Source organism: Calidris pugnax, unplaced genomic scaffold, assembly GCF_001431845.1.
Source record: "Calidris pugnax isolate Ruff unplaced genomic scaffold, ASM143184v1 scaffold41, whole genome shotgun sequence".
Classification (NCBI taxonomy): Eukaryota; Metazoa; Chordata; class Aves; order Charadriiformes; family Scolopacidae; genus Calidris; species Calidris pugnax.
Window position 1 is genome coordinate 7,832,337 of NW_015094509.1, and position 26,448 is coordinate 7,858,784.

The following is a 26,448-nucleotide window of genomic DNA, read 5'->3' on the forward strand; positions in this document are numbered from 1 at the left end:
GTAACAAGCGCACACAACTTCTCTCACCCTCTTCCCAGACACAAACTACCCCTTGGTCTGTCCATTAACTCATCGTGCGCTGAACCAAGCCAAGATGATGGAGGGATTGGAGCATCTCCCTGATGAGGAAAGGCTGAGAGAGCTGGGGCTCTTTAGCCTGAAGAAGAGAAGGCTGAGGGGAGACTTTATCAATGCTTACAAATATCTAAAGGGTGGGTTGAAGGAGGATGGAGACAGACTTTTCTCAGTGGTTCCCAGTGACAGGACAAGGGGCAACGGGCACAAGCTGGAACATGGGAAGTTCCACTCAAATATGAGGAAGAACTTCTTTCTGGTGAGGGTGCCAGAGCCCTGGAAGAGGCTGCCCAGGGAAGGTGTGGAGTCCCCTTCTCTGGAGATCTTCCAGACTGGTCTGGATACCATCCTGAGTGATGTGCTCTGGGCAACCCTGCTTTGGCCGGGGAGTTGGACTGGATGATCTCAAGAAGGTCCCTTCCAACTCCAACAATTCCATGATTCCGTAATTCTTCCACATCTCAGCCAGAGGCGCAGCCTTTGTTAGGGTTGTCTCCTTTCCTGACACACGTGGTCCCCGTGCCCAGCCGGGCTCCTGAGGAGGGAGAACCATGGTGCTGTGGCTCCATCGTGCCCCACTGGCTCCTCCCCAGTCTCTGCTCCTCAGGTGAGCCCCCGATCCACCCCACAGCACTCAGACATCGGCATTAGCCCCCTCCCGCCTGCCGGTGCTCCAGTCAGGAAACAAAACTTGGACATTTCTTTTCCGGCAGAGTATAAAAAGCAAAATTCAATGCTTACAGCGTTATTTCCAACAGCAGGAAGCCACCTTCAAAGAGCAAACCAAAGAACTCCCGAGTGTTAAACAGCGTTATTTCAAGTTGAGTACGTCCAGGAAAGGAACCACTTTGCATTGAAGGGTCACAGAACAAAAATTCATTTTTAAAAAACCAAACATGATAGACATAGACTTCTTTGTCAAGTTTAAATTTACAGCGTTTCCATACATCAAACAATTTAACTGACCCTCTATTTCCTCCTAGTTTGAAAATGATTAGTGTGACATGCCGTATATTTGAAACTTCCAAGAACCAGTACTGAATATTTACATATTTATTCCATGCTCGACACTTTTCTTTACGTCTCATTTCAAATTCCCTGACAGAAAGCAAATTATTCATATCCCTGCTAGTTTCCAACACAGTAAAGTTTCTAAAAAAATAAAACAACCTCAAACACATGGTCTAAAGGAGCTGGTCAGCTTGAAAAATATTTATGGAGTGCTCCTTAAAAAAATAGCATTAATACCTGTAATGCCTGCGAGATCTCCACCCATTTTAGTCATTACAATTGCATCATTAGTAAAATTACATCCTCCTTTTATTTTACCATTCCGAGATTCGTTTGGCTTCCAATCCCAATCTTTGTTTGTGTTATTTTACACAATGTAACGACGCGTACCTTTGCCAACCCAAAACTGTTCCCTTTAACTGCACCCGGTCAATTAACACCTTTCCCAGGACTTTTTGCCTCTCCTCAGTCTCAGCCTTTCAATTGAAAGTACTATCATACTCTAGAAACACTTAAGATTGGGTGTTAAAGGCGGATGAGCAGCCCAAATTAAGATTTACATAAAACAAGAACATCACATCTGGGCCTTACTGAAGCAGATGAAGACCCCTTTATAGCACTTTTGTAACATCAAGAGACCAGAGCGTAAGTGAAAATGGAGCTCAGCTGGGTCTGACAGTGGAGCTCATTTGTATAAATTGCATATGGCCTTTAGAAAAAGCTACCGCTCCTCACCCCATCCGAAAATGCAATAAAAGGCTATTGAGGATCAGTTAATTCTACGAAATCTCACAGAGCCCAAAGGAATGCAAACAGGTAAAAATCCCACTTCAATCCCATTGAATTCAGTATGAAAATAAGTTTGGAGTGGTGGTAACGTTTCTTTATGAATTCCTACTTCTCAAAGGTTTTCTTTTTTTGCGCTGTATCTCAGTCTAATTACAGAAACAGAGCTCCCAAACCCTGTAGGGGAAGGGAAGGTTTAGCTTGTTGAGTTCATCCCCCCATCTGTAGGGCCTCTCCTCCGCCACATCGGGCTCTCGGAGGCTACAGCTCCTTCCTCACACCTTTTCATTTCAAACCACACTCCGTTTTCCAACGCAGTAACTCTCCCGACGCACGAGCTGGAGGGGCAAAGCCAATGCTAGAATGTTCTCTTGGTCTCCCTGAAGTCAACGGCAGATTTTCTACTCATTTTAACAGGTGGGGGGTTCACACTCGAGCGTCTAATCACATTACCAGAGATGTACAACAAAACCTACACAAATCACATTTACATTTGTATTCTTTCACAGATCAATTCATTTCAATCTTCTATCACCTGCTACTTCAACTGCTGTCAGCTGGACCTCGTTCATCACTAACTCAGACTGGCTGAATAAAAGAAAAAAAGGGCTCTAAACCTGAGAGAAAAAACTAAAATTGCCTTACATGTATATATAATTTTTAATTTTCTTGCAGTAATAAGTCACACACGAAACACCTGTACCTTTCTTTTGGCACAAAGAATATTTTAGAAGTCCTTCAAGTCTTAACTCAAAGAGGTTCTTGACTGAGTATCGTCTACTGAAGTCCACAAAAAAAACATTCTTTCAAAAGGAACCAAAAAAAATTTACAATTGTACACAAAAAAGTCTTGAATTTTATTGAATTTTCAAGTCTTGTATCAAACAAAAACTTTTCTTCCGACAAAAATATTCTCTTGGTGTCCTCCAGATACCAGTAACTCTGAATTGGTCCTTTAGTGCCGCCGTTTTGTCTTTTGTCATCTTCCCAGAAGTCCCCATGGTTGGGCTGTTCCATTAGGTCTCATTTTATCGTGTGAAGGAACGTACATGGCGACCTCTTCCACTGCCTCCACTAACAAACTTCCCTCTCGAGCCACCACTGCTACTACTATTAGCACTTGTCCAAGATGGTCCAATTCCTCCCCGGCCTCTGGAAGCACGATCGCGAGGACTCGGTCGGTAGCCTTAAAGCAAAGAAAAGTATACTCAGTTGGAAAAAAAAAAAAAAAAAAAAAAAAAAAAAAAAAAAAAAAAAAAAAAAAAAAAATTTACTTTTAAGACATAACCATCCGAAGGTGCATAAACCCTAAGAAGGTTTGCAAGCCACCCAGCCTGCATCTCTCTGAAGATGGAGCGGAGCTGAGCCCTTGTCTCCAAAAAAAAAAAAAAAAAAAAAAAAAAAGAAAAAAAAGAAAAAAAAAAAGAAGAAGCCCTAGGCGTAGCAGCTGCTGCGAAAGCATAAGAAACAAAAACCAGATGAGACACAACCGGGGTCTGTTTGTTTGTTTGCTCCTTTTAATTTTCACTTGGCTTTTAGGCAAGCATTTGCGCTTGGATCGCCTGGCGCTTAATTACCATGTAGGTTCGAAGACAACTGAATGGCAAAAAATCTGAATGCAAAATTAAGGTTCTGCGCTCAAGTGTTCAATTCAGCAAGTTTTATGGGTTAGAGGGCAGTTCGCACGAAAGCGTGTGTCTGACACAGTCTCAGTGACAACTGTTCATATATGCTTAAAACATTTGCTGAATTTCAAGGTGTTTGCAGCATCCTTGCATGGTTTCATTTGTAAAGCGAAAATGAAATTCAAGGAATTCTCTATAGTTCGATGCCCATATGAATACCATGTACCTGCTGAACTTAATGGTCTCAATGGTGGCAGTGGACCCCTGTTAAAATTGCTTTGACCACCTCTACTGTCATTGTAGGTTCCCCTGGGCGTGCTCTGGGCGCTCCAACTTGAGCCTCGAGCGCCTTCACGACGACTGTAATTTCCTAGAAAGGGGGAGAAAAACACACTTGAGCAAACATCATTTTTTTTTTTTTAATTTCAATCTTGGCAATATTCAGACTGCTAAACAAACAGATAAAGCTACTCTGCATCAATGTACCCTCAGTATTTGAATTCAAAGTCTACACGTTACTGTGCTACAGACAGAATCAGGGGAAAATATCTATTTTTCAGGCATGAACTCAAGTTCAAAAGAATTCTCATTATCTAGTCTGTTAAGATAGACTCCTGTACTTAAGGTTTTGTGGTAAAGTAAACTCTGGTCCTTACAACTTGACTAAATGGAAGTACTTTCTACTGTGCAAGGACTTGGCCTGATTATGGGATGAAAGGGAAAGGAACGCAACCTCATCTTCATACGTTAAATAAGCTTAACACTAGCTAAAAACCTCTGAAAATTGCATCTTATTCTTGTCAGGATGCTCCATCCTTTAATTCAAAAGCCTCATTTAAACCCAGAGATGTATCGTGATGCTCGATTTCAGGAACTACCACATCACAAATGGTTGAAAGGGCTTTTTGTTTTTCTGCCCACATCCCTGCAGCATCCCAACAGTTGCTAAAAGGAAACAGTGAACTGCTTTTGTAAAAGAGCCGGGCAGAGAGGCAACACAGGAGCTGGCAGCCTTGTTTCAACTCCACAGCACTCGAGAGAACCTTTTCTAGTGTTTAACAACTTATTTCAACACCTCTGCTTTGGGAACATCCCACACCAGGGGGATTAACTGGGTAAACTGGGTTAGTATCACTGAAGGATGAAGTTAGTATCATTTCAGCCCTCATTTACTGCAATTCTGACAGAGGAAACAACGTACCTTTCGAAGCAGGTGGCGTAAAGAACCTGTTCTGACTGTGGAAAGCTCCTCGTCCTCCACGATTCCCTGAGAACCCCCCACGGGAAGAGATCTTCTGTGAGACTTTTGGTGGCCTCTTGGCTGGTGGTATCCCATCCGGAGCAACCACTTCTTTGCTCTCTGCAGCAACAAAGTCATCCACGTGCATGGAGGGCGGCCGGCTCGTGTTCTGTTTCCTCTGACGGAAGATATCGTGCGGGCGAATTCCTTGTCCAAATCCTCCCCTGCCTCTTCCTCTGGGTGGTGGCACCACATGAGCTCTCTTTGCAGGTTCTATGTACTCAGATTTTCCGCTGTCATGACAAACCATAATGTATTTGGTTAATGAAAAATGTATTCGTACTGAAGGCCAGGCATCCTCCGTATTGAAGATGCAATTTGAAAGGTATTTGACATTTTGAGAACACACAAATCGGTGCTGAACACACTGTTTACTCATTAAACTCATCTTACCTGGAAGTTATGAAGGTCTCGTGCTTGTGCTTGCCCAGTTTGAACCCTTTCGTGGTTTTTGTGCGGCCAGGAGATGATGGTTCTGACAAAAATGACCTCTCCAGTTCAGCTTGCAAGTCAAAGTCACTGCAGCCCTTCTCTGACAGTTCAATTAAGTCAACTTTTACCTGCAATGACAGAGCTTAGTTTTATCACAACAATCATTGCTAGCACCTCTGAAGAAGAAAACATGCTGCACCAGGATGGAAGAGAGTCAAGCTAGGGTCCCACAGAACCCCATGGGGTTGGAAGGGACCTCTGGAGATCATCTAGTCCAACCCCTCTGCCAAAGCAGGGCCACCCAGAGCAGGTCCCACAGGAACGTGTCCAGGTGGGTTTGAATGTCTCCAGAGAAGGAGACTCCACCACCTCCCTGGGCAGCCTATACGGGTCCTTCTACCGCAGCAAAAAAAGCTCCATCCTCTACCCTTTCATGCAGTTGTGTGGCTCAAAACAAAAAGCAGCAGTAACAAAAAAAAAACCAAAAAAAAGCAGCAGTGCTGCAGCAAAATTGTCTTGATGGTTCCAAATCTCAACAAAGTCAAGCGTGTAGCTTTCAAGTATGAACACCCCTGTCTTGTCCCTAACTGACCTACAGTGAGGCACTCTTTTGCTTAAGGTACAGCCCCACAAATGTATTAATGCTGCTTTTACACAGGAAGCAACAGAAGACAGAAAAGAAAAAGAAGAAATTAAAGCACAAGTATCCCTGCTTGTAGATTAAAAGAGAGTAAAACTAAAAAAAAAAAAAGAGTGAAGGCAATGAAGTCCACAGAAAGTGATTATGTCTTAACTTCTTATGTGAGAAACTGACAATTGTTTAGTTAAAAAAATGTTACTGTCTATTTCTCAAAATGACATTTACAGTTTACATTATGAAAATCAAGTTTCAAATACTGTGAAAAGTTTTTGTGCAAGTAGTTTCATTTCCTACTGCCATTTTTTCCACTTTTGTCACATCAGAGCAAAGATTTAAAACTAAAAAAAGTTTTCAAAGTGTAGCTACCAGGTTCTTTGGATATGAGCCTTCTGTCACTGCAATGACAGAAGACAAGCAAGGGAAAGAAAATCACATTCTTTGTCTACCTTTAACAGAAACTGCTGAAAAGCCCCAGCAGCAATGCAAAAGCAGGTTAGGACTGACACAGCAAGGGTTCCTCTAAAGGAAGGAGTTTTGCATGAGAGCACTGCAGAAGGTGCTGATTTTGTGGGGGCTTCTGAGTGAACCTGAAGGCATCTGATAACAACCTTTAACAAATGCCAACCCTGGTATCTGGCTCAATTTACAAGAGTGAGCTCAAGAAAACAAACTGTTTGGCTATCTGAATTTCTGATGCTACTAGCTCAGGTAAACCCTCATTTTTAAGTCCACAAAGCCTTTTACCATATCCAGATCAGTGTCTATTTCTTCAGCCTGAAAGGGTGAGAACCACATGGACTTCAGCTGGTCATCCATCACGTCAGCCAACACGTAGGTGGTCCTGCAACAAAACAACACCAGTGCCTGTTTGGTTATGAACTACAGCTGCAAACATACATGGTGTTACAGAACCCGGGGTGAATGTTGCTGCTTTACCCTTAATATTTCCATGAAATTAAATACACTGGGGCTAGGAATGACAACAGCACTCCTTAGATCTTGTTTGTAATATACTCATGCATAAATTATTGCATTGTCCCAAGCAAACCCCAAGTAGCGCGCTCACACGCTTAACCATTTTACCTGTTGTTAAACAAATTCTGCAGAGAGTCTGGTGCAGACAGAACAGGCTCTACATCCTGGTCACTCAGTGGACAGGAGTCACCCGCCGATTCCAGCATCTGCCTCACTCCAACAATGTTGTCCAGTAAGGATTCAAGGCCATCATCTTCCTTAGAACGATCCTAAGTCAACACAGCACAAGTCAGAATTTCTTCCTCTCCTCAGAGAAGGAAATATGCTTTTTGTTAATTAAGAAATGAAAAAAATGGGGGAGAGGGGTTGGTGTTACACATAACAGTCTATCCTTCCACAAATAGTGAAATTAAGACACCTGAGTACAAAAACACAGCAGAGAGAGCTCCTCAGTGTGCTATAAAACAAACCCTATTGCCACAGGCATATTCTAGTCTTTGTTTCCAGTAACAATAACCCCTGTAAGGGAGTCCCAAAGAAAGAGTCCCCCCAGGTTTAGTTAACTCTACTAGAGCATTCCAGTGGCCTAAGTGTCTGCTGTTTCTCCTTCAGAGCACCTGTGACTTTTACTCCTTTACTGCAGACGTAGGCAGCCAGGGAAGGGACAGGAGGGAGTAAAGCACTGGAAAGGCATTTGTGACCAACAGGCTGTGGAGCAGCTGTTTTAGACACTTCTAAATTAGCCATCTACTGCACAGCTGCCATCAATTATGTAGGATTAGATTTGAATATTAGAGTTAAGTTTGCAATGAGAAGCACAGAAATGCTGGAGGCACTGAATTCTGCATGTTTTCTAGTCCAATTTCCCCCACTTGAAGCATGACTGCCATCACAGCCAGGTCAGGTGAGCCAGAACTTTATCTAGCTGTGTTTAAAAAAAAGAAACTCCAGTAACAGAGAGCCCACAGCCACTCTGAGCAACTTGTTTCAGTGCTGCACTTCTCTCCCACTGATTATTTTTTTTCCCTAATATCAAGCTGAACCTCTGAAGCCACAATTCAGGGCCACTGTCCCTTGTTTTATCACCTGGAGTTATCAAAAGGAATTTGATTCCACCACATTTGTTACTATCCCCCCAAAGAGCTGTAAGTAGCTCTGAGATTGCTCCTCAGCCTCCTTCACCAGGCTAAACAAGCCCAGCTTCCTCCTCCTCTCTCTATAGCACACCTGCTCTAGGTCCCAGGCTGCCTTGGTAGAACCCTCTTTAGTTTCCCTACATCTCTCTAGACCTGCTGAGAGGACAGAGCTGGCCAAAGGTGACCACAACACTACACATGACAGCTCACCACGTGGAGGGAGACAGTAAGGTCCCTCAATTTGCTGTCCATGCTCTTTCAGGGATAGCTCAGAACACGGTCTGCCTTGTTCTTAGTGACAACACGCTGTTGGTCCACGTTCAGCCCAACCTCCACCAGAACCACCTGGCCCTTTTCAGCCCAGCCCACATCAAGGCATGGGGTTGTCCTGCTCCCCCAGCAGAACTTTGTGTTCTTCCTAGCAAACCACACAAGCTTTCTGCTAAATCAATCCTAACAAGGTTATTGAGGTCCCTCTGGATTGAGGTTTTGCTGTTTGTCACGTTACTCACTCCCCCAGCTTACTGCCATCCACACATTTGCTGCAGGTGCATCAATCATTCACGCCTCTGCTGACAACATCCAACAGGATCAGCCCCAGTACTGACTCCTGGGTATTCCACTTGTTACTGGTGACCAGTAACACCCAAGCCACTGCTAACCAGATGGTTATTACATTAACAAGCTGCTTCACCACTACCCAGTGCTCTCTGTTGTATGCATTCACTGCCACTCACCACACAGTGAACTGCCTGTGCTCTCATGGTGTGCAAATACTCTCAGCACAAGGGGACCCCAGCCCTACCTGAAACTTCTTAGCATTACAACAATATAAACAAAAAGGCAAAATCCATCCTGCATCAGAATAGGTGATTTTGGACTTCAGTATTAAAAAAAAATAATAGTAACAGCTATCACCAACACCACAAGGTATGCCACAGGATTGTGCACCCTCTATTGTTTTAAAAACACGTTCAGATAAAAGACACAACGTCAACTTGATGATTTAAATTCTTTTACCATAACATGTTTCTCCAGATCAAGCAGCAGGTTTTCTGGTGTTTCTTCTTTGTTCTGCAGTAGATGTTTTAACTCTGCAGTAGTTAGACCCAACGTTCTGCCTGGATGAGATCCATCTGCTTCCATAAGGCTTCCATCATCACCACAGCATCCCTGAAATATTTCACAAGCAGGAAATAAGTACACCTAAATATTCCTTATACTTCTGGACTGCAAACCCCTTGGAATTCAAATGTACATCAGAGCAAATCTACCAAAGTAAGAGTAATCTCTTGATTTAAAAACATATTGTGCAAAATATTTTAATAAAGTACACTTCAACAGGCAAATTTGGATGCTGCATCAAGATGGATGCAATCCTTTCCTGTATAAGCTGAGGTTTGTATCACAGAAATAACTAATATTTTAGATTCCTTTCTACACTACATATCAATACAATAATTCTCTACAGGATGCCAGGAATCTAAAAGCTGGACACAACAGCACGCTATTCACTTAGGAAATCAGTATGAATCAATCTGCCATTCTTTCTACTGAAAAACCCACTTATTTAGTAAACATACATTCTGCCCAGCTTTCACAGATTTCATTAAAAACTAAAGATGGCACTAACACTACTGATGGAAAAGCCTTACACAGCAATCAACTGCTTTCTGAAATAATTGTTACTGAACATGTCTCTCAGTGCAGATTTCACCGAAACGCAGCTGAGTTTGTGTAAGTATCCAACAAACATTCACTTACCAGTGTCTCAGAGTTCAGAATCTGTCGCATAAAATCCAAAAATGAAGAGGCCAGTTCACCTGTGTCTTTGCTAAAGCTAGTTATTACTCGCTTTAACACCGTGTACAGAGCATTGCTGTGTTTTCTTAGAGAGCTGTTTTCACAATGAAAAGAGAGAAAATACTTTATTAGTGTGTACATCGTGACCGTTCCACTGTAACTTGTTGTAAGAAAACAACACGTGCAAAATAAGTTTGGGAAATTTTACAATTATCAAGTTGAGTTTTGATTAAGAAGCTGGAGCTTCATTATTTTCTCTGTACTAGATTGTTGTCCTCACCACTGCTGTCTGCAGATATTTCAGACTGCACACAGCTATACCTCAAAAACGTGATTTGTCGCAGGTTTTAATCTTTGGCGGAAAAGGGATGATAGGAGTACAAAAATATTAGCTTGCACAAGGGCCTTATGTATAAAGCTGGATCATGTTGTCTATTATAATTTCACTGTCTCCCAACTGCATCCTAACTCCAAAACCAAACCAGAAAGATCATCATCAACAAAGAACTAGCAAGGCTGAGCACTGGAGCTGTCAGCTGGACACACAGGATCGTAGAAACAACAGCATCTTTACCTGCTTATTTTTCATTTGCAGGCTGTTCAGCTCCTTGCAGTCTGAGCAGCACAGTTCTGCAGCACTGCTTAAAGAGTGCTTTGAACAGCTTTTTATTGACAAGGCTTCATGAACTACCTTTTTCTCTTTGGGAACCTCACAATTTTCTTGCCTCTCTGCACCTCACCGTCAGTGGACAGAAACAGGTCCAAATACAGGACAAGGAATTCAGTGTCACAACAACACAGTTCTGTATAATGTATGTATATATTCTGTTCCAAAGGGACTAGAGTCAACAAAAGTAGTTTAAAAAAAAACAATCCTCATTTTAAAAGCCTTAATTGCCTGGAGGTCAGAATACTCTGGGGAAGTGCAAACTGAATCCCCTCAAAATAGAGGGAATGACAGACAGTTCTCCAATGTCCCCAGACGAGAGCTCCTACTACTGAGTGACTCAAAAGGGAAGGACACAAGCACTCTTTCTCATTCTAATCCTCCAGCCTTGAAGTGGGGAAATGGAGTGTAAAAACCTTTTTTCAGTGCTTGCTTTGTTTCTTGGAAGAAAGTGCTCCCGAGTGCACACTGCAGAAATGATTCAGAGGTAAAATCTCAAGTGAAGGAAGACCAAAGCATTGAGTCAAGCCCCAAAGGGAAACAAAAGTTCAGGTGCCTTTATCCTCAACATTTCCTGCTAGATGACTAGGAAATGATTTCACACTGCAGAAGTCTTTAAATAAATTTAAGTCGTCAGTGATATCTTAAGACTCCATACCTCTTTAAGTGATAGAAGCCGTAGTCATGCTCTGTAAGGAACATCATTGTTCGGATACACGTCAGCAGACAAGTGTAACTGCTCTCAGAATTAGTTAACGTTTCCATCAGACAGTCACAAATTGAGGGCATCAGGTCCTTGCCTGGTAAGGAGTTGGAAAGCTGCTCTGATTCAGACACAGAGCCTTCTGACGAACTTGGTAGAATGAGTGCAATATCCTATAAAAAATGATTATGATACACATAGTAAAAAAGGCATCCTCTATACCAGCAATAAGTATAAAACATACATTAAGTCAGAAGCACTAGGTTCTTTCACTACCCCTTTATCATTTTATTCCAGTATTTCAGTTGTTACTGACCAGTAAAATACTAATCCAGAGTATCCTTTTTTTAATTTGGTTCTGCTAAGGGTTACCAGCCATTATTGATTTTCAAAAACATAAAAGCTTCGAAGGGTGAAATGTGACAGCAGAGCCAAACTAAAAGCCAAACACTCATTGGACAATACAGATAGTTTCTTGCCTCGGTAGTCAAACTGTCCCTTAATCTCAAAACATTCATCAAAACACAAGGAGCAGCTGAGGTGACTTGGCTCGTTGAGCTTGGAGAAGAGGAGGCTGAGGGGTGACCTCATGGCACCTACAACTTCCTCAAGGTGGGCAGCAGAGAGGGAGGTGCTGATCTCTGCTCTCTGGTGACCAGCAATAGGACACAAGGAAATGGCATGAAGCTGCATCAGGGGAAGTTCAGGTTGGACATTAGGAAAAGATCCTTCCCTGAGAGGGTGGTCAGTCACTGGAACAGGCTCCCCAGGGAAGTGGTCGCGACACCAAACCATCAGAGTTGATGGAGCGTCTGGATGACACTCTTAGTTACATGGTTTAGTTTTAGGGAGTCCTGTGAGGAGCAGGGAGTTGGATCAAATGATCCTTACGGGTCTCTTCCAACTTGAGATATTCTATGACTCTACAGTTCTATGAAAGTTAAGAGGCTGCAGACACCATCTAGGAAGTTTAAGATCTTCTGGTCTCTCCACATTTTACATAAACTAGACTTTCATAATGAATTTTCATGGGCAAAGAGCTCTTGTTTATAATCAGCAAAGGGCTGATTAATCTCTACTGACCAACAATGCCCAAATGTCCTTTGCATAAGTGGGTAAGCACTACAGCAAATAAATACACGCAACTAGTAAGGTGATTAATGACGTGCAAATCTATGCATGGAACTAATGAGAATCTACCAGGGCTAGCCTATGAATCAGATTTCAGATAACATTTGCTCTGGTAACTTACACTTTGTTTTTTAATGGTGGAGTTTGATGGTAGCAGCGTATCATATACCATAATACACCTTTGTATTTGGGATACATTTTTAAGAGGTTTCAGTTAGACAGCTAAGAGATACATATTTATTCAATTGGGTAAAAGATGAATAGTGACAATTCAGGTTTTGCCAGTGGCCCATAGGGAGAAATGGCAGCCCTCTCTCAGCTGAGGGGACCACCAATCTTTGTGCCATTCAGGTTTAGGTCTCTAATGAGCTACCATAATAGTCCACATAATGCAAAAAAAATAATAAACTGAAAGGATTTACATTCAAGAGCAACAAGACAGCAAGTCTGCCAAAGCAGCCAACCATACACATCTTTTTCTTTTTGTGTTTTAACAATGTTGATGGTTTGGGGTTTTTATTTTGGAAAAAAAAAGCAGGCACCTAAGAAATAACTTCATTTAGTCTCCTACAATTATCAATACACATTATGCATTAAATATGGAAAATACCTGATCACAGAGGGACTGCAACAGGGAAGTTACGTATTCAGCGCACTGTTGGTGAGTGACATTGTCCCCAGCCGATCGCATCAAAGCCAAGAGCTCCTGGAAAACCTCTGCATACTTTTCATCCCCTTTAGTAGTTCCACTGATAAGATGCAAAATAGCCAATTTACAAGCTTTATGTGAAGCCAGGGCATCCAGTAAAGCAAGCAACCGAGTGGTCTGTCCCGTGTACTGCTTCTCTTTATCTTCTGCGTTGCTGAAAGGATATCAATGCAGTTTGAAATAGCTATAAAACCAACCATTACAGGAGTCATGTAATTCTACATTTTTTAAAAAATAACACCCGATTTATGTACTTAAACTTACAGTTTCATTTACTTTTTGAAAACTGTTCAACTTTAACAAGATGACTTCTGGTTGCATCATAAATTAACTAATCTACTATGCATTTAACATACTATGGGGCATCTACTCGTATATGGATAAATATGCTTTAATACAAACAGCATCTAATTCTATAATTATTCTTTTAAATAAACAGTACTCCTTGTTTCAAATCTCTCTGAATTTGTAGTATTCAACCTCCTCCAGCTTACAAACATCTATGCATTTTCCTGTTAGCCTGCAAATCCCAGTCTAGCAAATTTTACTGGCCTACTTTTCTTATTTAGATCAGACAAGTCCTTCAGAAGCACTTTACAGACAAAATAAGGCTTTGTAGGGAAAACCTGAAGAAAATCTTCCTAAAATACTCACCATAAACATACAATCTGAAACTACAGTCTACATCAAAACTTAAAAATACGAGATGGTTCCTTGGCAACTTTAAGCATTACCAGGACACAGTATATAGCACTGGACTGAGAATTCATTCTGTTCATAATGGATGAAATATTTTCCATCTTCTACACAGAACCACGGTGAATTTAATAGTCCGTTAAAGAAATCTTTGCAACAGAAAACAAAGATACCTTTGTAGGTCTTCTACAATCAGATCCAATACAGTCCTCATGATAAGAAGCGCGGTAGGCGAAGCCAAGTCACACAACTGTACACAAATACGTCGCAACATATGCTGAATGGGCTGGCAAGATGAACCAGAGAAGGACCGAACTATCTCCTGGATCAGTTTGGCTTGGACATGAAGATGCATACTCCACAGCTTCCTGGTGTTGAGTGCCACTGAAATATCATGGGCTTCAATTACCTGCAGGAACAGAAGGACAGGAAGTTTTCCCTTTCCACTTTTATCACAAAACCTGAATTCCGCCACAAGGTCTAAACAAAGACTAAGTACTAGTCTTTGACTCTTTGACTAAGACTCTTCGACTAAGTCATCAAAAACATGCAATGCCATTTTATTTATTATCTCTGAAGGACAGGGCACAGCTCCAGAAAATCAGGTATTTATTCCTTCAGGAGCATGGGTTGTCACACACCTCTTATGCTTTTACTTGTGATTAAAGATCACAAAGCCTTAATATGCTAGGTAATTTCACAGGGAACAAAAGAACAACATATGACCACTAGTTTTTTAAAAAGATGCTCCAAATAAGAACAATTTTGATCCTAATGAAAAAGATATATTTTCAAAGAACCTATCTGAACACAAATGCTTTACAGAAACTTTAACTCATCCTTTCACATACCCGTTTTTTCCTCAACTACAAAACTGGTCTAAGTGTTATACATAATTAAAATTCTTTAAAAACTAAATAAATCTAAATTATACCTGAGTGGTCTGCATGGGCAGTGGAAGAGGCAACAATTCTGAAAGCAGTATAAGTCCAGAGAAAAAGCCTTCTGGAATTCTCAAAATTGAAGAGAGAACTTCCTTCAGCATTAGAGACCAAGTATTGTTTGCCAAAGTTTCTTCAGAAATTGTAAGTTTTTCATTAACACCTTGTGTAAAAGTCAGCAAGATGTCAACAATGTCATTCTGAATTTTTTGTTCGTCGCTGTCTAAGCGGCCCGAGAGAGGAATGGAACACAGGAGCATGTGCAAAGAAACAAGAGCTGATGGAACACGCATGTCTTTGAATTCAAAAGCTCCACCCCTGAGGAGCTCTGTCAGCATGGTTTTCAGGAGAGTCAGCGTACAGCGGGCCATAGAAATAGTAGTGACTCTGTGAAGGGTGGTGCCCATGTTGACATGGAGTCTCCAAGGCTGGATAAGGACGCTGTTCAGCTTCTGTAACACCCGGATGAAGGTGTCCATTCCCTCAGAAGAAAAGAGCTGAATAACTGCAAGATTCCATTTCAGGTCTTTCTGTTGACCTGTACAGAAAAGAAATAACATTTCAGTACGTCTAATTTCTCCTGGGCAATCACAGTTACACTTTAGACACGTTTAAGCAGAAGACTCAGAAAACTAAGATATCTATGTTAAGCAGTACAAATATCTACTGTACCTTCTACCATAGGCGGTGGACACGCAACATGACAAAGAACACGAAGTGCAGTAGGAAGACCAACTCCATCTGGGGTCATCAAACTGTCAATATTCTTTTAAGGAAAAAAGAAAAAAAAAAAGAACCCATATTACCATCTTACAAGGAAAAACTTTTACAAGTACTTAGTATTCAAGTTCTGTATTTAGTTACCGTAAATATTCCACAAAATTTAAGTTCAATTATTCCACCTTTTGGAAAAAAGTCACAAATGTGGCAGAAGTGAAAAAAGGAGGGTCAACGTCACACTGTGGTTTTATGGGAAGCTAAAGGCTTTAAACAGTTGGATCTTTGCATCATGTAATTACCTTCCAATAAATATAATTGAGTGCAAAAGCTGTCATAGACCACAAGCTTTAATAGAAACATCTCTTTTGGATAACAGTACAAATTTTCAAATATCATATGTTAGTACACACCTAAGACAAAATATCAAACTACAAAAGATCTAAGTGTATAGAGCACAACTAAAAGATAGCATCTATTTATTTTACTAACCTGTTTTATATATTCAATGAGATTTGGAATACAATTTATTTCAAATCTAAGATTTTTCAAAGGTTCAAGCCACTTGCTGAGCTCTGGGGGAAAAAAAGAGACTTAATCAAGTAACTTGTCAGTACATTTATGAACATAAAACTTTTTTCAATAAAAATGTACTTAATTTACAAATCAGGTAGTAAGGCCTAGTATGTAATTTGTGAGGCATACACTACAGCTCTAGCCAGCTGAAAAGCATCAACAAAAATAAGAGTTCAGAATAGGCAATACATCTCACATACATGGACAAAATTTGGCTCAAGTCAACCCAAACGCTCAAATAATTTTCATCTTGTTATCTGTATTATTTGTAATTAAACAGCTTTTATAAACGACACTAAAGGTCCCGCTGTCAGCTAAAGAAAAGCCATCAAGATCAAGGACCAAAGCACAAGCCCTTAATGTACAAAACAAGGACTAAAGCCCTTAATGTACATAACAAGTTATTACAAACTGAACACAAAACTCCAACTAAATGCCCAAATGGAGCCAATCTCTGCACTCTGCAAGTCCTTACAGATTAACAGTCTCTCTCTGTCCAGAAAAACAGGACGTCTCAATATTTTGGGACACGAGATTTAAAGTTTTAAAACCTGAAAATCTTTAAAAGAATGTGAAGGTTCAAAGGTTGACCGAATATGAATTGACACCTCTTTTCAGACTGATTAGGCTGAATAAACCAGTCCCACTTCTCATGAAGCTGTCTGATGATCAGGTGAGGAGCCAAGAAATAAAAGCATGGCAGAGAAGAGATTTAAACTAAAACTTTGAAGAATTCTGACTGCTTTCAGTGCGTGTAAGTTTTGGAAGAAATTATTGGTCATGTATGTCCGCATGAGTCAGCTACGTGGTGCAGAGCACAGCTCTGGACATCACAGTTTCAACGTCCAGGCATCAGAATTGTCCCCAGCAAGACTTTTCCCAATGACCTGGGCCTGATCCGTGGGTCGGGACATGCCAGGGACCACATCAAGGAATGGTTTGGAGGTCAAAAGGTTGAGTGACAAGGTAACATGGACTACTCCGTGCCAGTTGGCCCAGGGGCCAGAAAACACTCCCAGGATTATTTATTAGAATATAAAGACTCTATAAGGCTACATCACTAAAGGAACAACAAAGATAAAGAATCAGCTCACTGACTAGTTAGTCCATTTTTACTAAAATTTGGTCTCCTATTTTCAACACAGAAATAATTTCAAACTTCCTGCAATTATCCAAAATTCGTGGTAGTTAATATTACTTGAAAAGTAATTTAACTATAAAGAATTTCCTATTTAACTCTCATTAACAGAAAAAAAAAAAAAATACACATTATCTCAGTGACTCAACTAATCAGATGCAGCTGGAAAAAGAATTTCATTATATACATTATCCAAACCAGATGATTGTGAAGCACCAATTACACACATATAAAAGGTTTCTTCTATACATTCAAACAATTCAGTTGATAATGACACATACTGTACCTTGCAATTTGGTGTTATTTTCGTCTGCTTTACAAAGCTTCAGCAAAGGCGCCGAGTGCTGTTCCAGCATTTGGACATCACTGGAAGATTGAACCACCAGCAAAACAAGGATGCAGGCGTAATTATAAGCAACTGACTTCTTAGACTTGGAGTCTCTGAAACAACAATAAGGATTTTCTTTAGGCTTCAGCTAATACACCTGGCTATCTGTTGTATTTTCATTCTTTGATCCCTGAAAACCTACCTACAGACTTTTTACCTTCACCAAGGATTGCCACATATAATTATCAACCAAAAAAACCCAAACAATTTTCTCCTATGCTTTTTGAAAAGTGAAAGCTTTCTTTTACATTGACTTCATATTTATTTCCTCATCCACAAAAGATGAGTGAAGCAACACACAAATCTTTTTCCCTGTCTGTTTTACAAATCTTGTTGGAAAAGCACTGTTACCTACATTGTAAAAATGCCTGTCCAGAGAAAACAATGACTGTTTTTAACACATATAAGAACTTCAAGAACTGAGAGATTCCCACCCCAGAGAAGTGTATAGTGTCCAGTTTCCCCAGTCAAATCTTTTGCTTGTTTCACAGTCAAATTTTAGGCTTGAATGAAAACTGCTACTTCTTTTCATATAGCCAAAGTCTGACCTATACTACAATACCTTCATGGATGACCTACGCAGATTCTAGGTATTATGTACTCAATTAAAAATGATAGGCCTGATTTTCTCTTACGTTCTCCTACTTAAAATTTGCTTTGTTTTTAAATAAAAACACCATGATCTAAAAGAAAACAATATTTTAGATTAACTGAATTATTAATAAAAGATAGATACTTTCAAAACGTAAAAACCTAAAGGACATAAATAAATGCATAAATTACCCTAAAGCTTCTTTGGAATAGTACTCCATTAAGGTAATGAGACTCTGGAGGTTTTTCTCCAGACTGAAGACATGAGCCACGGCAGATCTTCCTACAGGGTTGAAGGTAATCAGGTAAAGGTTGTGCAGGGTTCCCAGCAGATCCGAGTGGTCGGTCTCCTCGCTGGCTGTGCAGCGCTGGAAGTGGCAGAACAATTCTGAGATGCACTGCAACGTCTGCGTGGAATGCAGGAGCCACAGGGCAAAAGCGTCCTCGTTGGCACCATCCGACTGGAGACCTTCCTCCTGATCCGGGTCAGAAAACTGACAAAGTGCTCTGATCAACAAGTTCGTCGCTTCGTACTCGGAAATGAAGAAGAGAAGCCCCTTCTGGGACTGCGCCAGGAAGCGCAATATGTCTCGTATGGCTTGGAGCACACCTGGGTGTGCACCTGTCACTGGAATCGACAGCAGCAAAGTAATGCACTCCAAGAAATGGTGACTGTGAAGGTATCTGAATAAAACAAAAAAAAAATCAAACAGGAAAATAATCAGTAATATTACAATCATCTGTCAACACTGCTGAATAACATATACAATTACATGTCTTCTAGCTTCAGGACTTGCTGCTCTGTGGACTATGAGAAATAATAACTAATTATGTAATACAGAATTTTAATAGAATCATAGAATCGTCTAGGTTGGAAGAGACCCTTGGGATCATCGAGTCCAACCATCTACCCTACTCTACAAAGTCCTCCCCTACACCATGTCCCTCAGCACTGCATCTAAACGGCCCTTAAACACAGCCAGGGATGGTGACTCCACCCCCTCCCTGGGCAGCCTGTTCCAATGTTCACTCTTTCGGTGAAAAATTCTTTCCTAATGTTCAATCTAAACCTCCCCTGTTGGAGCTTGAAGCCATTCCCTCTCGTTCTGTCACTAATTACCTGTGAGAAGAGACCAGCACCAACCTCTCTACAGTGTCCTTTCACGAAGTTGTAGAGAGTGATGAGGTCTCCCCTCAGCCTCCTCTTCCTCATACTAAACAGTCCCAACTCCCTCAGCCACTCCTCATACGATTTGCATGATGTTTAATCTTACAAAACATAATTGCTATAATATTTACAGGAAATAAATCCCTAAATATAAAGTTCTGATCTTCCAAAAAAACCCTAAAACAAAAAAAACCACCTTACCTACAAACAAAACAATGCTTTATGTTTTATTAAATTTGCTGTATCTGAATCATCAATACTGCATTAAATCTTTTAAATGAAGAAATCTATCACCATAGCATACCTAAGAGGTGATTTGAAGACCCCTTCCATCTAAATACTTATATTCAGCCATGACCTACCCCGCTACTAGCAAAGAAACCGGTCAGCATTTAGAGAAATATTTTACACTCAGAAACTTGCTAACAGAGAAATAACCCCTGGGATCCTTTAAATGGCTGAAGGCAGGTCGGCCTCAGCTCCTGTGCTGGGAAACAGTGAGTTATGCTGCACGACTTCTAACCAGGGCTGGCTCACATCTTGCCCACACAGCACACAGGCAGAGGAATTCCGGACTTGTCTTACCCATATGCACAAACGTGTTCCAAGGTAACAAAGGGAAAACACTCTAGATCTACAACAATTTTCAAATGTGCAGTGGTACAGCACCTAACAAAACTGGCCTGGTTCTGTACATGCAACCGAAGTGCTAGCAGAGCACCAGTAATAAGAAGAGGTTAACTTCTTGTTATATGCACACTAGGTTGATTGAAAGCCAACAAAAGAATGAGTACATTAACTATAAAACTCTCTCAGACTTTATAAGCACAACCCCGAATCCTCCAACAAAGTACAAAGTGAAACGTCTAGAAAAGTGTTAGTCAGCAAGGTCATCCTGAAAAAATGCCTGTATCAAGCTGGAAGAATCACAGAATCACAGAATGGTTAGAGTTTGGAAGGGACCTTAAAGATCATTGAGTTCCAACCCCCCTGCCCTGGGCAGGGACACCTCCCACCAGACCAGGTTGCTCCAAGCCCCATCCAGCCTGGCCTTGAACCCCTCCAGGGATGGGGCAGCCACAGCTTCTCTGCGAAACCTGTTCCAGTGCCTCACCACCCTCACAGGAAATAATTTCTTTCTGGTATCTAATCTAAATCTCCCCTCTTCCAATTTAAAACCATTACCCCTTGTCCCGTCACTACACTTCCCGACAAAGAGTCCCTCCCCAGCTCTCCTGTAGCTCCCTTCAGGTTCCCCCCAGAGCCTTCTCTTCTCCAGGCTGAACAACCCCAGCTCTCTCAGCCTGTCTTCATAGAAATACACTCTAGAAAGTGAGCTTGAAATTGCCATACCTGAAGAGGACAGGGTAAGGATCATCCCTTTCTGGAGGGCCTGTAATACGTGCCATGGTCGGGAAAGATTTCACAGGTGGCTGAATCATTGTATGAGGAGCAGTTTCCATCAAATGGAAGATTTCTTCCAGAAGACTGACAAGTTTTTCCATCTCTCCTTCGCTTACATTAGAAGATTCCAAAAGATGATCCATGTCCATAGGAGCCTCCACATCATTCTCATATTCTTGGTTGGTTCTTTCAAGTCCTGACATTTCCTGGTCCTGTTCTGGCTCCGTGTGATTAGGAAGAGAAGGAGTGTTCTCTGCTAACTGATCAACCGCCTTCTTAATATCTGAGAGAATCTCATAGAAGTGACATTTCTGGAGAATTGCAGAACCAGCAGTTACTACTCTCACAGTCTGATCTAACAGTATGAGTTCCAGGAGTTTCTGATAACCACTTTTTTCATGCACATCTACGCCACCCCTTAGAAACATTTCCATTCCCTCAGTCATACTAATAACACTGTCCAGGGCTTTAAAAGCATTAAGTTTAAGGGAGGATGATACATGATCTGCAAACAACAGTTCAAATAACACGTTAATAACCCCTGCCTGCAAGAGTGCCGTTATTCCTTGAGTCCCACATTCCCCTAACGACGACACCAATTTTGTCCCAGCTTTGAGCTGTCGGACATTCAAAGCAATGGGCTGTTTGAGAGCTACCTGAAGGTTTAAAGCTTGCAGGGTCCAGTCTACCAGCTGGGTAATATAGTCTTGCTTTGTGTCTTTCACCTGCAGGTAGCTCAATCCTTTTACTATTAAACTCGGAACTTCTTCTAATGCAGTGACCCATTTTGCACCCCTTTCCTCATGATATAATTCCAACAGTTCTGTTAATTTAACTGAGGCTTCCACTGCTCCTGAATTTTCTTTTTCTGGATCCTGGTCCTTTATTTTACCAACTTCATTTTCAAATACAGTCTTGTAAGGGCAGCTGAAGTACAAAAGAGGTCCAAGCTCCCTTTCAAAAGGTTCATATGTCACAGGAGGCACTGAGGCCAGATCCTCAGGAGTATATTCAATATCAAAACTCGGATACTTAAATGTTTCACGTTCCAGATCAGCAATTCCATCTTCATCACTTGAAATCTGCTCATATCCATCATCTCCTAAAAAGAAAGAGAATCAGTTATCAAATATAATCAATTGCTGATAAAGCAGTTCACAACTGCTGAGAATCTGCTCAAAATAAAAAAAGCAATAATTTATTTAATACAAAATCACTGGTTAGAGAACAATCATACACTAACATGGAGGAAGGTTTCCCTCTCCAGATACAAGTGAAACCCCCAGTCGGCAGATTTTTTATGTAATAACAGACATTTAAAAGAATGTATAAGGCAAAAAGTTTAACTAAGGTACAACTAAGTTTTACAAGAATAGTGTCCAATTTTCTTCCTATGATTACATAAAACTTCTAGCTTGAAATGATGACTACTGACATTATTACATAAACAACTTCGATATTTAATTAAGAAATAATTTCTTTCACCACTTTCTTACATTTTTAAACAGAAAGAGGTAACAAGATCAAACGTTCATTCTCACATATAAAAGCTGTATCTATTTTCCTCTACTCACAGAAGGTAACGGGAAGTTTTACTATACAGGAATAAATATTCCACAGCAAAATACTGTTCTCAAGAGATGTCAGAACCACAAATGAGGCAGGCAATGGTGCAATGACCAAGGAAAAAAGACCCAGTTCTTTTTGCACCTAGTCATCGTATTAGTACTGCATTCAAAATTTCATAAACCTGTTTTTTTTTCCTTTAACTTTTTAGAACTTCACACTTACCTTCACCTTCTTCCTCCTCTTCACCCTCTTCTTCATCTTCATCTTCCTCCTCGTCTTCCTCTTCCTCATCAGCAATACTCTCTACTGTATGCCCATCATCATCGTCATCATCATCCTCCTCCTCAACATCCACATCATCTTCATCTTCTCCTTCCTCCTGTTGATCCTCCTCCACTTCTCCATCATCAGAATACTGACTTTCTTGATGAATGGACGTTCGATCAGGAGAAATGGGCTCAAAGTAATCCTCCCTATGATCCACATCATCTTCTTTTTCCCCAACCACTAAAAATACATACAAAATTTAAGAAATAAGAGCACTTCTCTGAAGCCCAATGCTCAATAGTATGTTTCAGAATGTCGCATTACGCATAGCAGATATACCAAAAAAGGCATCATGAAGAAAATCTTCAGGTGATTTGACTGAACACAAGCAACAATCACTTAGTTCAGCAAGACTATAAAGACACATGTAAAGAGTTCTTGGCACTTTTAACCCATACAGAGACCAGAGAACTCAGCAGATGCTGCAGAGGGATGGAGAAGAAGAGCAACAAATACCAGAGTCAACAGAGCGTTCCTATAGAATATAAACAGCCTGTTCAAGCAGTGCATTGGTCAACAGCTGATATTCTCAAATCTACTACTTAAATTGATACAATTTAACATAGCCAACAGATTTTCTTTCAAATCCCTTTCCTAAAACAGAATCTGTCCAGCAGGAATAACAGCAGACAGGAAACTTCACACAGAATTCTGCCTCCACTAAGCAGTGACGTGTAGCAGGTAAAACACAGTCTGTTCTCATTCTACCTGACACTGGCATAGGTTCATCCTCATCATCATCAGGAGGAGGAGGGCCTGGAGGTGTCCTTGGTCCCCTAGGTTGTGGTCTTGGAGGGCTGCCATTGAACTGGTCTTCTTTCTCTCCATCAACTGTATTTATAATGAAAATCAAAACTCACATTTAATGGAATCACAGGAATAGAAGTAGGAAATTTTAGTTTTTCAGTGACTTTTTCAGCTACTTTTGACTAGGGAACGCCTTCATTTCCCAGCTGTTATTTAATCTGCATTCTGCATCTGCAGTATGTGAGGCAGTTATCTGTAGCCACTTTTGATGTAAACAAAAACTACATCAATATGCAAGTTTATTAATACCATTGATATTTTTTTAATACAATACTGGGTTAAAATTAACATGGATGATTCCCACTTTTGGCTTTGGCATTAGCAATACTGTAACTCTACCAATAATATCCGAGTTACTTTTAAAGACATTACATTTTAATCAGCTGGTTTTTATAGTTTACAACTGTTTTTTACTACACAGAGTATTCAAAATTTTGCAGCCCAATAACTGTACCTTGAACAAGAAAGTTCTAATTTTAAATCTAAAACCAAAACCGAAGCAGAAACTTGCTCATGGATTCTATTCATGGCCATTCAAAAATCAATGCAAGTAACCTACCCTCAAAAAAAGCACTAGACAAGAATCTACTTAAAATCATTCAATATAAATCTAAAAGAAAATAAAAAGCTAAAGGATAAAGACATAAAGCTGGAAATATACAGCCACTGAAATTTAAAATGTGAAGGAACTTTTTAAGATGGGACGGTATAATGTTGATTTAAAAAAAAAAAAAAAAAATCTGTTTTCTCACAAGGTTTACCATGTTTTGGGTTTCTTTTCAAACCAGGCTGTTGCTGGGGAGGTGGTGGCGGAGGTGGGGGTGGAGGAGGTGACTCTCTCTCATGACTTATTACCCTGTCAACTGAGCCATATATTGCCAAAGTCAGACAGTTGTACCACCCTCTTAGAACCAATCCATCCGTGTTGACCTGGGTTTTTTAAAAAAGAAAAAGCACTTAAAAACAACACAAGACAATTTCAGGAAAGCTATTCTATCATTGTATCAGTATCTGCATAAAATAAAGAAAGGAGAACCAAACATTCAAGCATCTCTTTGCCCCACAGTTTGAAAACTGAGAAAACTTTGAATATATCAATCATTACAACAAATAAACAATCTTTCACTAAAAGCATTCAATCCCTTGCAATATACTGCCTAATCTACTAGCTCTGTTAATGAAAAAAACCACTGCTGTGGGTCACACAAACACTGATCTGAATGAAAGAAACCGAAACAGAACTGAAAATGATGTGCTTAGCTGTGGCCTGCAGCCCCAGCCTTCTCATCCATCTTTGCTCATCAGCAGTGGATAGTTCTGCTGGTAATCTCTGTAGGAAATGCCAAGCAATCAAATCTTCTACCACTCATGCCATTAGAGATGCATACTCCAAAGTAACGAGTATCTGAACTACAGGCAGGTTTTAGAGCAAGATCCTGCACAATAAATGCTTTGCCCAGTGCTAACGCACCCCACACAACCATATTTATACCTAAACGACAGGCAAGTAGAAAAGGAGGTTTAAATCACATTGCATTACCTTTGCGTTGGGTCTGAAAATAATTGAAGTGTTTTCATCATATTCAAGGCTGTTAAGTAAAGCATACAAAGTTATCTTTCCATTAATATAAAACATGTCTACAGAAATGAAACACAGCAGTACTAAACACATAAGCCAATAATACAACACTGAATAAATATAAGCTGTTCAAAACAAGAGTGCTTATGTCACTTAATGTCTAAAAATTCTTTTCATTTATATATATATGGGCTCTGTAAGTTTAGAAAGAACAGAATCTTCTCTTGTCTTAAGCATGAACCTCTATCCTCTTAATGCAGATTAGAGGAAAAGGGCAAGAACACTAACTAGGAAAAAAACAGACCAAAAAAATCACGGGAGATACCAAGTTTCTATGTGCATTTTTTGCAGTAAAACATTCTCAGGAAGAAAAGGTAGGTAACAAAGTCATGCACGATTCTTCAAAGTACTTACCTCCCCAGCCTATCAAATACAGGGGCACTTGGCTTGCTGACATTGTTGAAAAACAAGTCCAGTTGAAACGTATGTGGGGATGTCTCTCTGGAAACAGAACAAAAGTAAAAATTAAATCCTTTGAGCTCTTTATCAGAATAGGTAGGACTAACAAGGGGGAAAAAAAATTAAATTATACACTTTAAATAATTCCCAAAAATAATTACAAGTTCAGCAGACAGATAAATATAGTTTACCTTTTTATATAGGAGGTTCTATTGAGATATACAAGTTTAAGAAAAAATGACAGGAAGGTGTTCCTGAATCAGACACCGAGAGTCTTCACTTACCCATAAGCCCTATTGTCGGGCAAACTGGTGTGAGCTCTCACTCCTGGAGGAATGACACGGACTTCATTTATGTAAACCACGCACGGAAAACGAACTACATCTATATTGGTACTTTGCTACAAAACAAAGAATAAAGAAAGTCTAAGAAATGTAAAATAGAAACAACATAATGTACTAATATTCTTTATTAAGCAAATTAAAGTTGCAATCCCCAAAATTACAAAATGCAATTATGCAAAATGTTAAACGCTATTAAACTAAAAGATTCTTTTCCTCTGGCAATTTTCATATATTTAACACCTTTTCATTGAAAGTGTTACTGGTTTATTCACATCATTAGTTCCCTTTATTTGCAAGAATTTTTTAAACAGAAACAGGTTTTGTGCAACAGAATGGATGTTCATAAGAGCAAAATCTGGAACTTAAATTATTAGGAAGAACTGAGTACACAGTCCCCTTCTAATAAAACATATCAAGATTATAACTAAAGAAAAAAGAAAATATGTGCTTTAACTTTAAACACTGGCAAATGTTACAGTTCAAATGTAATATCAGAAATAATAACGATACTACAAATGTTTCACTAGACCTGTACAAAAATTCCATATTATGCTTATTTCTCCAATTTTGCAACATCTGAAAACCTTTTGCAAATATCATTTCTGTTTACAACACAGAAATAGTAAGTTATAAAGAAATGTTATGCTCCAGCAGTCCTAAAAGATGTTTGAGCAAGCTAGGAAGTAATCATAAAGTCACAGTGACCTCCCATGTAGCAGCCACCAAATTAATGCTGAAAGTCTCCTCTCAT

General features: G+C 40.2%; 1 protein-coding gene across 1 annotated transcript in view; it reads right to left on the minus strand.

Moving 5' to 3' along the window:
* Positions 1-872: 872 nt before the first annotated feature.
* Positions 873-26,448, minus strand: part of KIAA1429 (KIAA1429 ortholog) — a 28,397-nt gene continuing 2,821 nt past the window's right edge. The window contains exons 2-24 of the mRNA XM_014965505.1: positions 25,638-25,753; positions 25,309-25,395; positions 24,856-24,904; positions 24,077-24,245; positions 23,217-23,339; positions 22,404-22,688; positions 20,562-21,714; positions 18,233-18,724; positions 17,348-17,502; positions 15,840-15,922; positions 15,303-15,396; positions 14,624-15,168; positions 13,863-14,098; positions 12,895-13,147; positions 11,109-11,326; positions 9,745-9,877; positions 9,001-9,153; positions 6,953-7,113; positions 6,614-6,710; positions 5,191-5,357; positions 4,699-5,030; positions 3,724-3,867; positions 873-3,058 (exon numbers count right to left, since the gene is read on the minus strand). Coding sequence (XP_014820991.1) covers positions 2,901-3,058; positions 3,724-3,867; positions 4,699-5,030; positions 5,191-5,357; positions 6,614-6,710; positions 6,953-7,113; positions 9,001-9,153; positions 9,745-9,877; positions 11,109-11,326; positions 12,895-13,147; positions 13,863-14,098; positions 14,624-15,168; positions 15,303-15,396; positions 15,840-15,922; positions 17,348-17,502; positions 18,233-18,724; positions 20,562-21,714; positions 22,404-22,688; positions 23,217-23,339; positions 24,077-24,245; positions 24,856-24,904; positions 25,309-25,395; positions 25,638-25,753 — 5,403 coding nt within the window. The 3' untranslated portion in view covers positions 873-2,900. The remainder of the gene's footprint in view (positions 3,059-3,723; positions 3,868-4,698; positions 5,031-5,190; positions 5,358-6,613; positions 6,711-6,952; positions 7,114-9,000; positions 9,154-9,744; positions 9,878-11,108; positions 11,327-12,894; positions 13,148-13,862; positions 14,099-14,623; positions 15,169-15,302; positions 15,397-15,839; positions 15,923-17,347; positions 17,503-18,232; positions 18,725-20,561; positions 21,715-22,403; positions 22,689-23,216; positions 23,340-24,076; positions 24,246-24,855; positions 24,905-25,308; positions 25,396-25,637; positions 25,754-26,448) is intronic.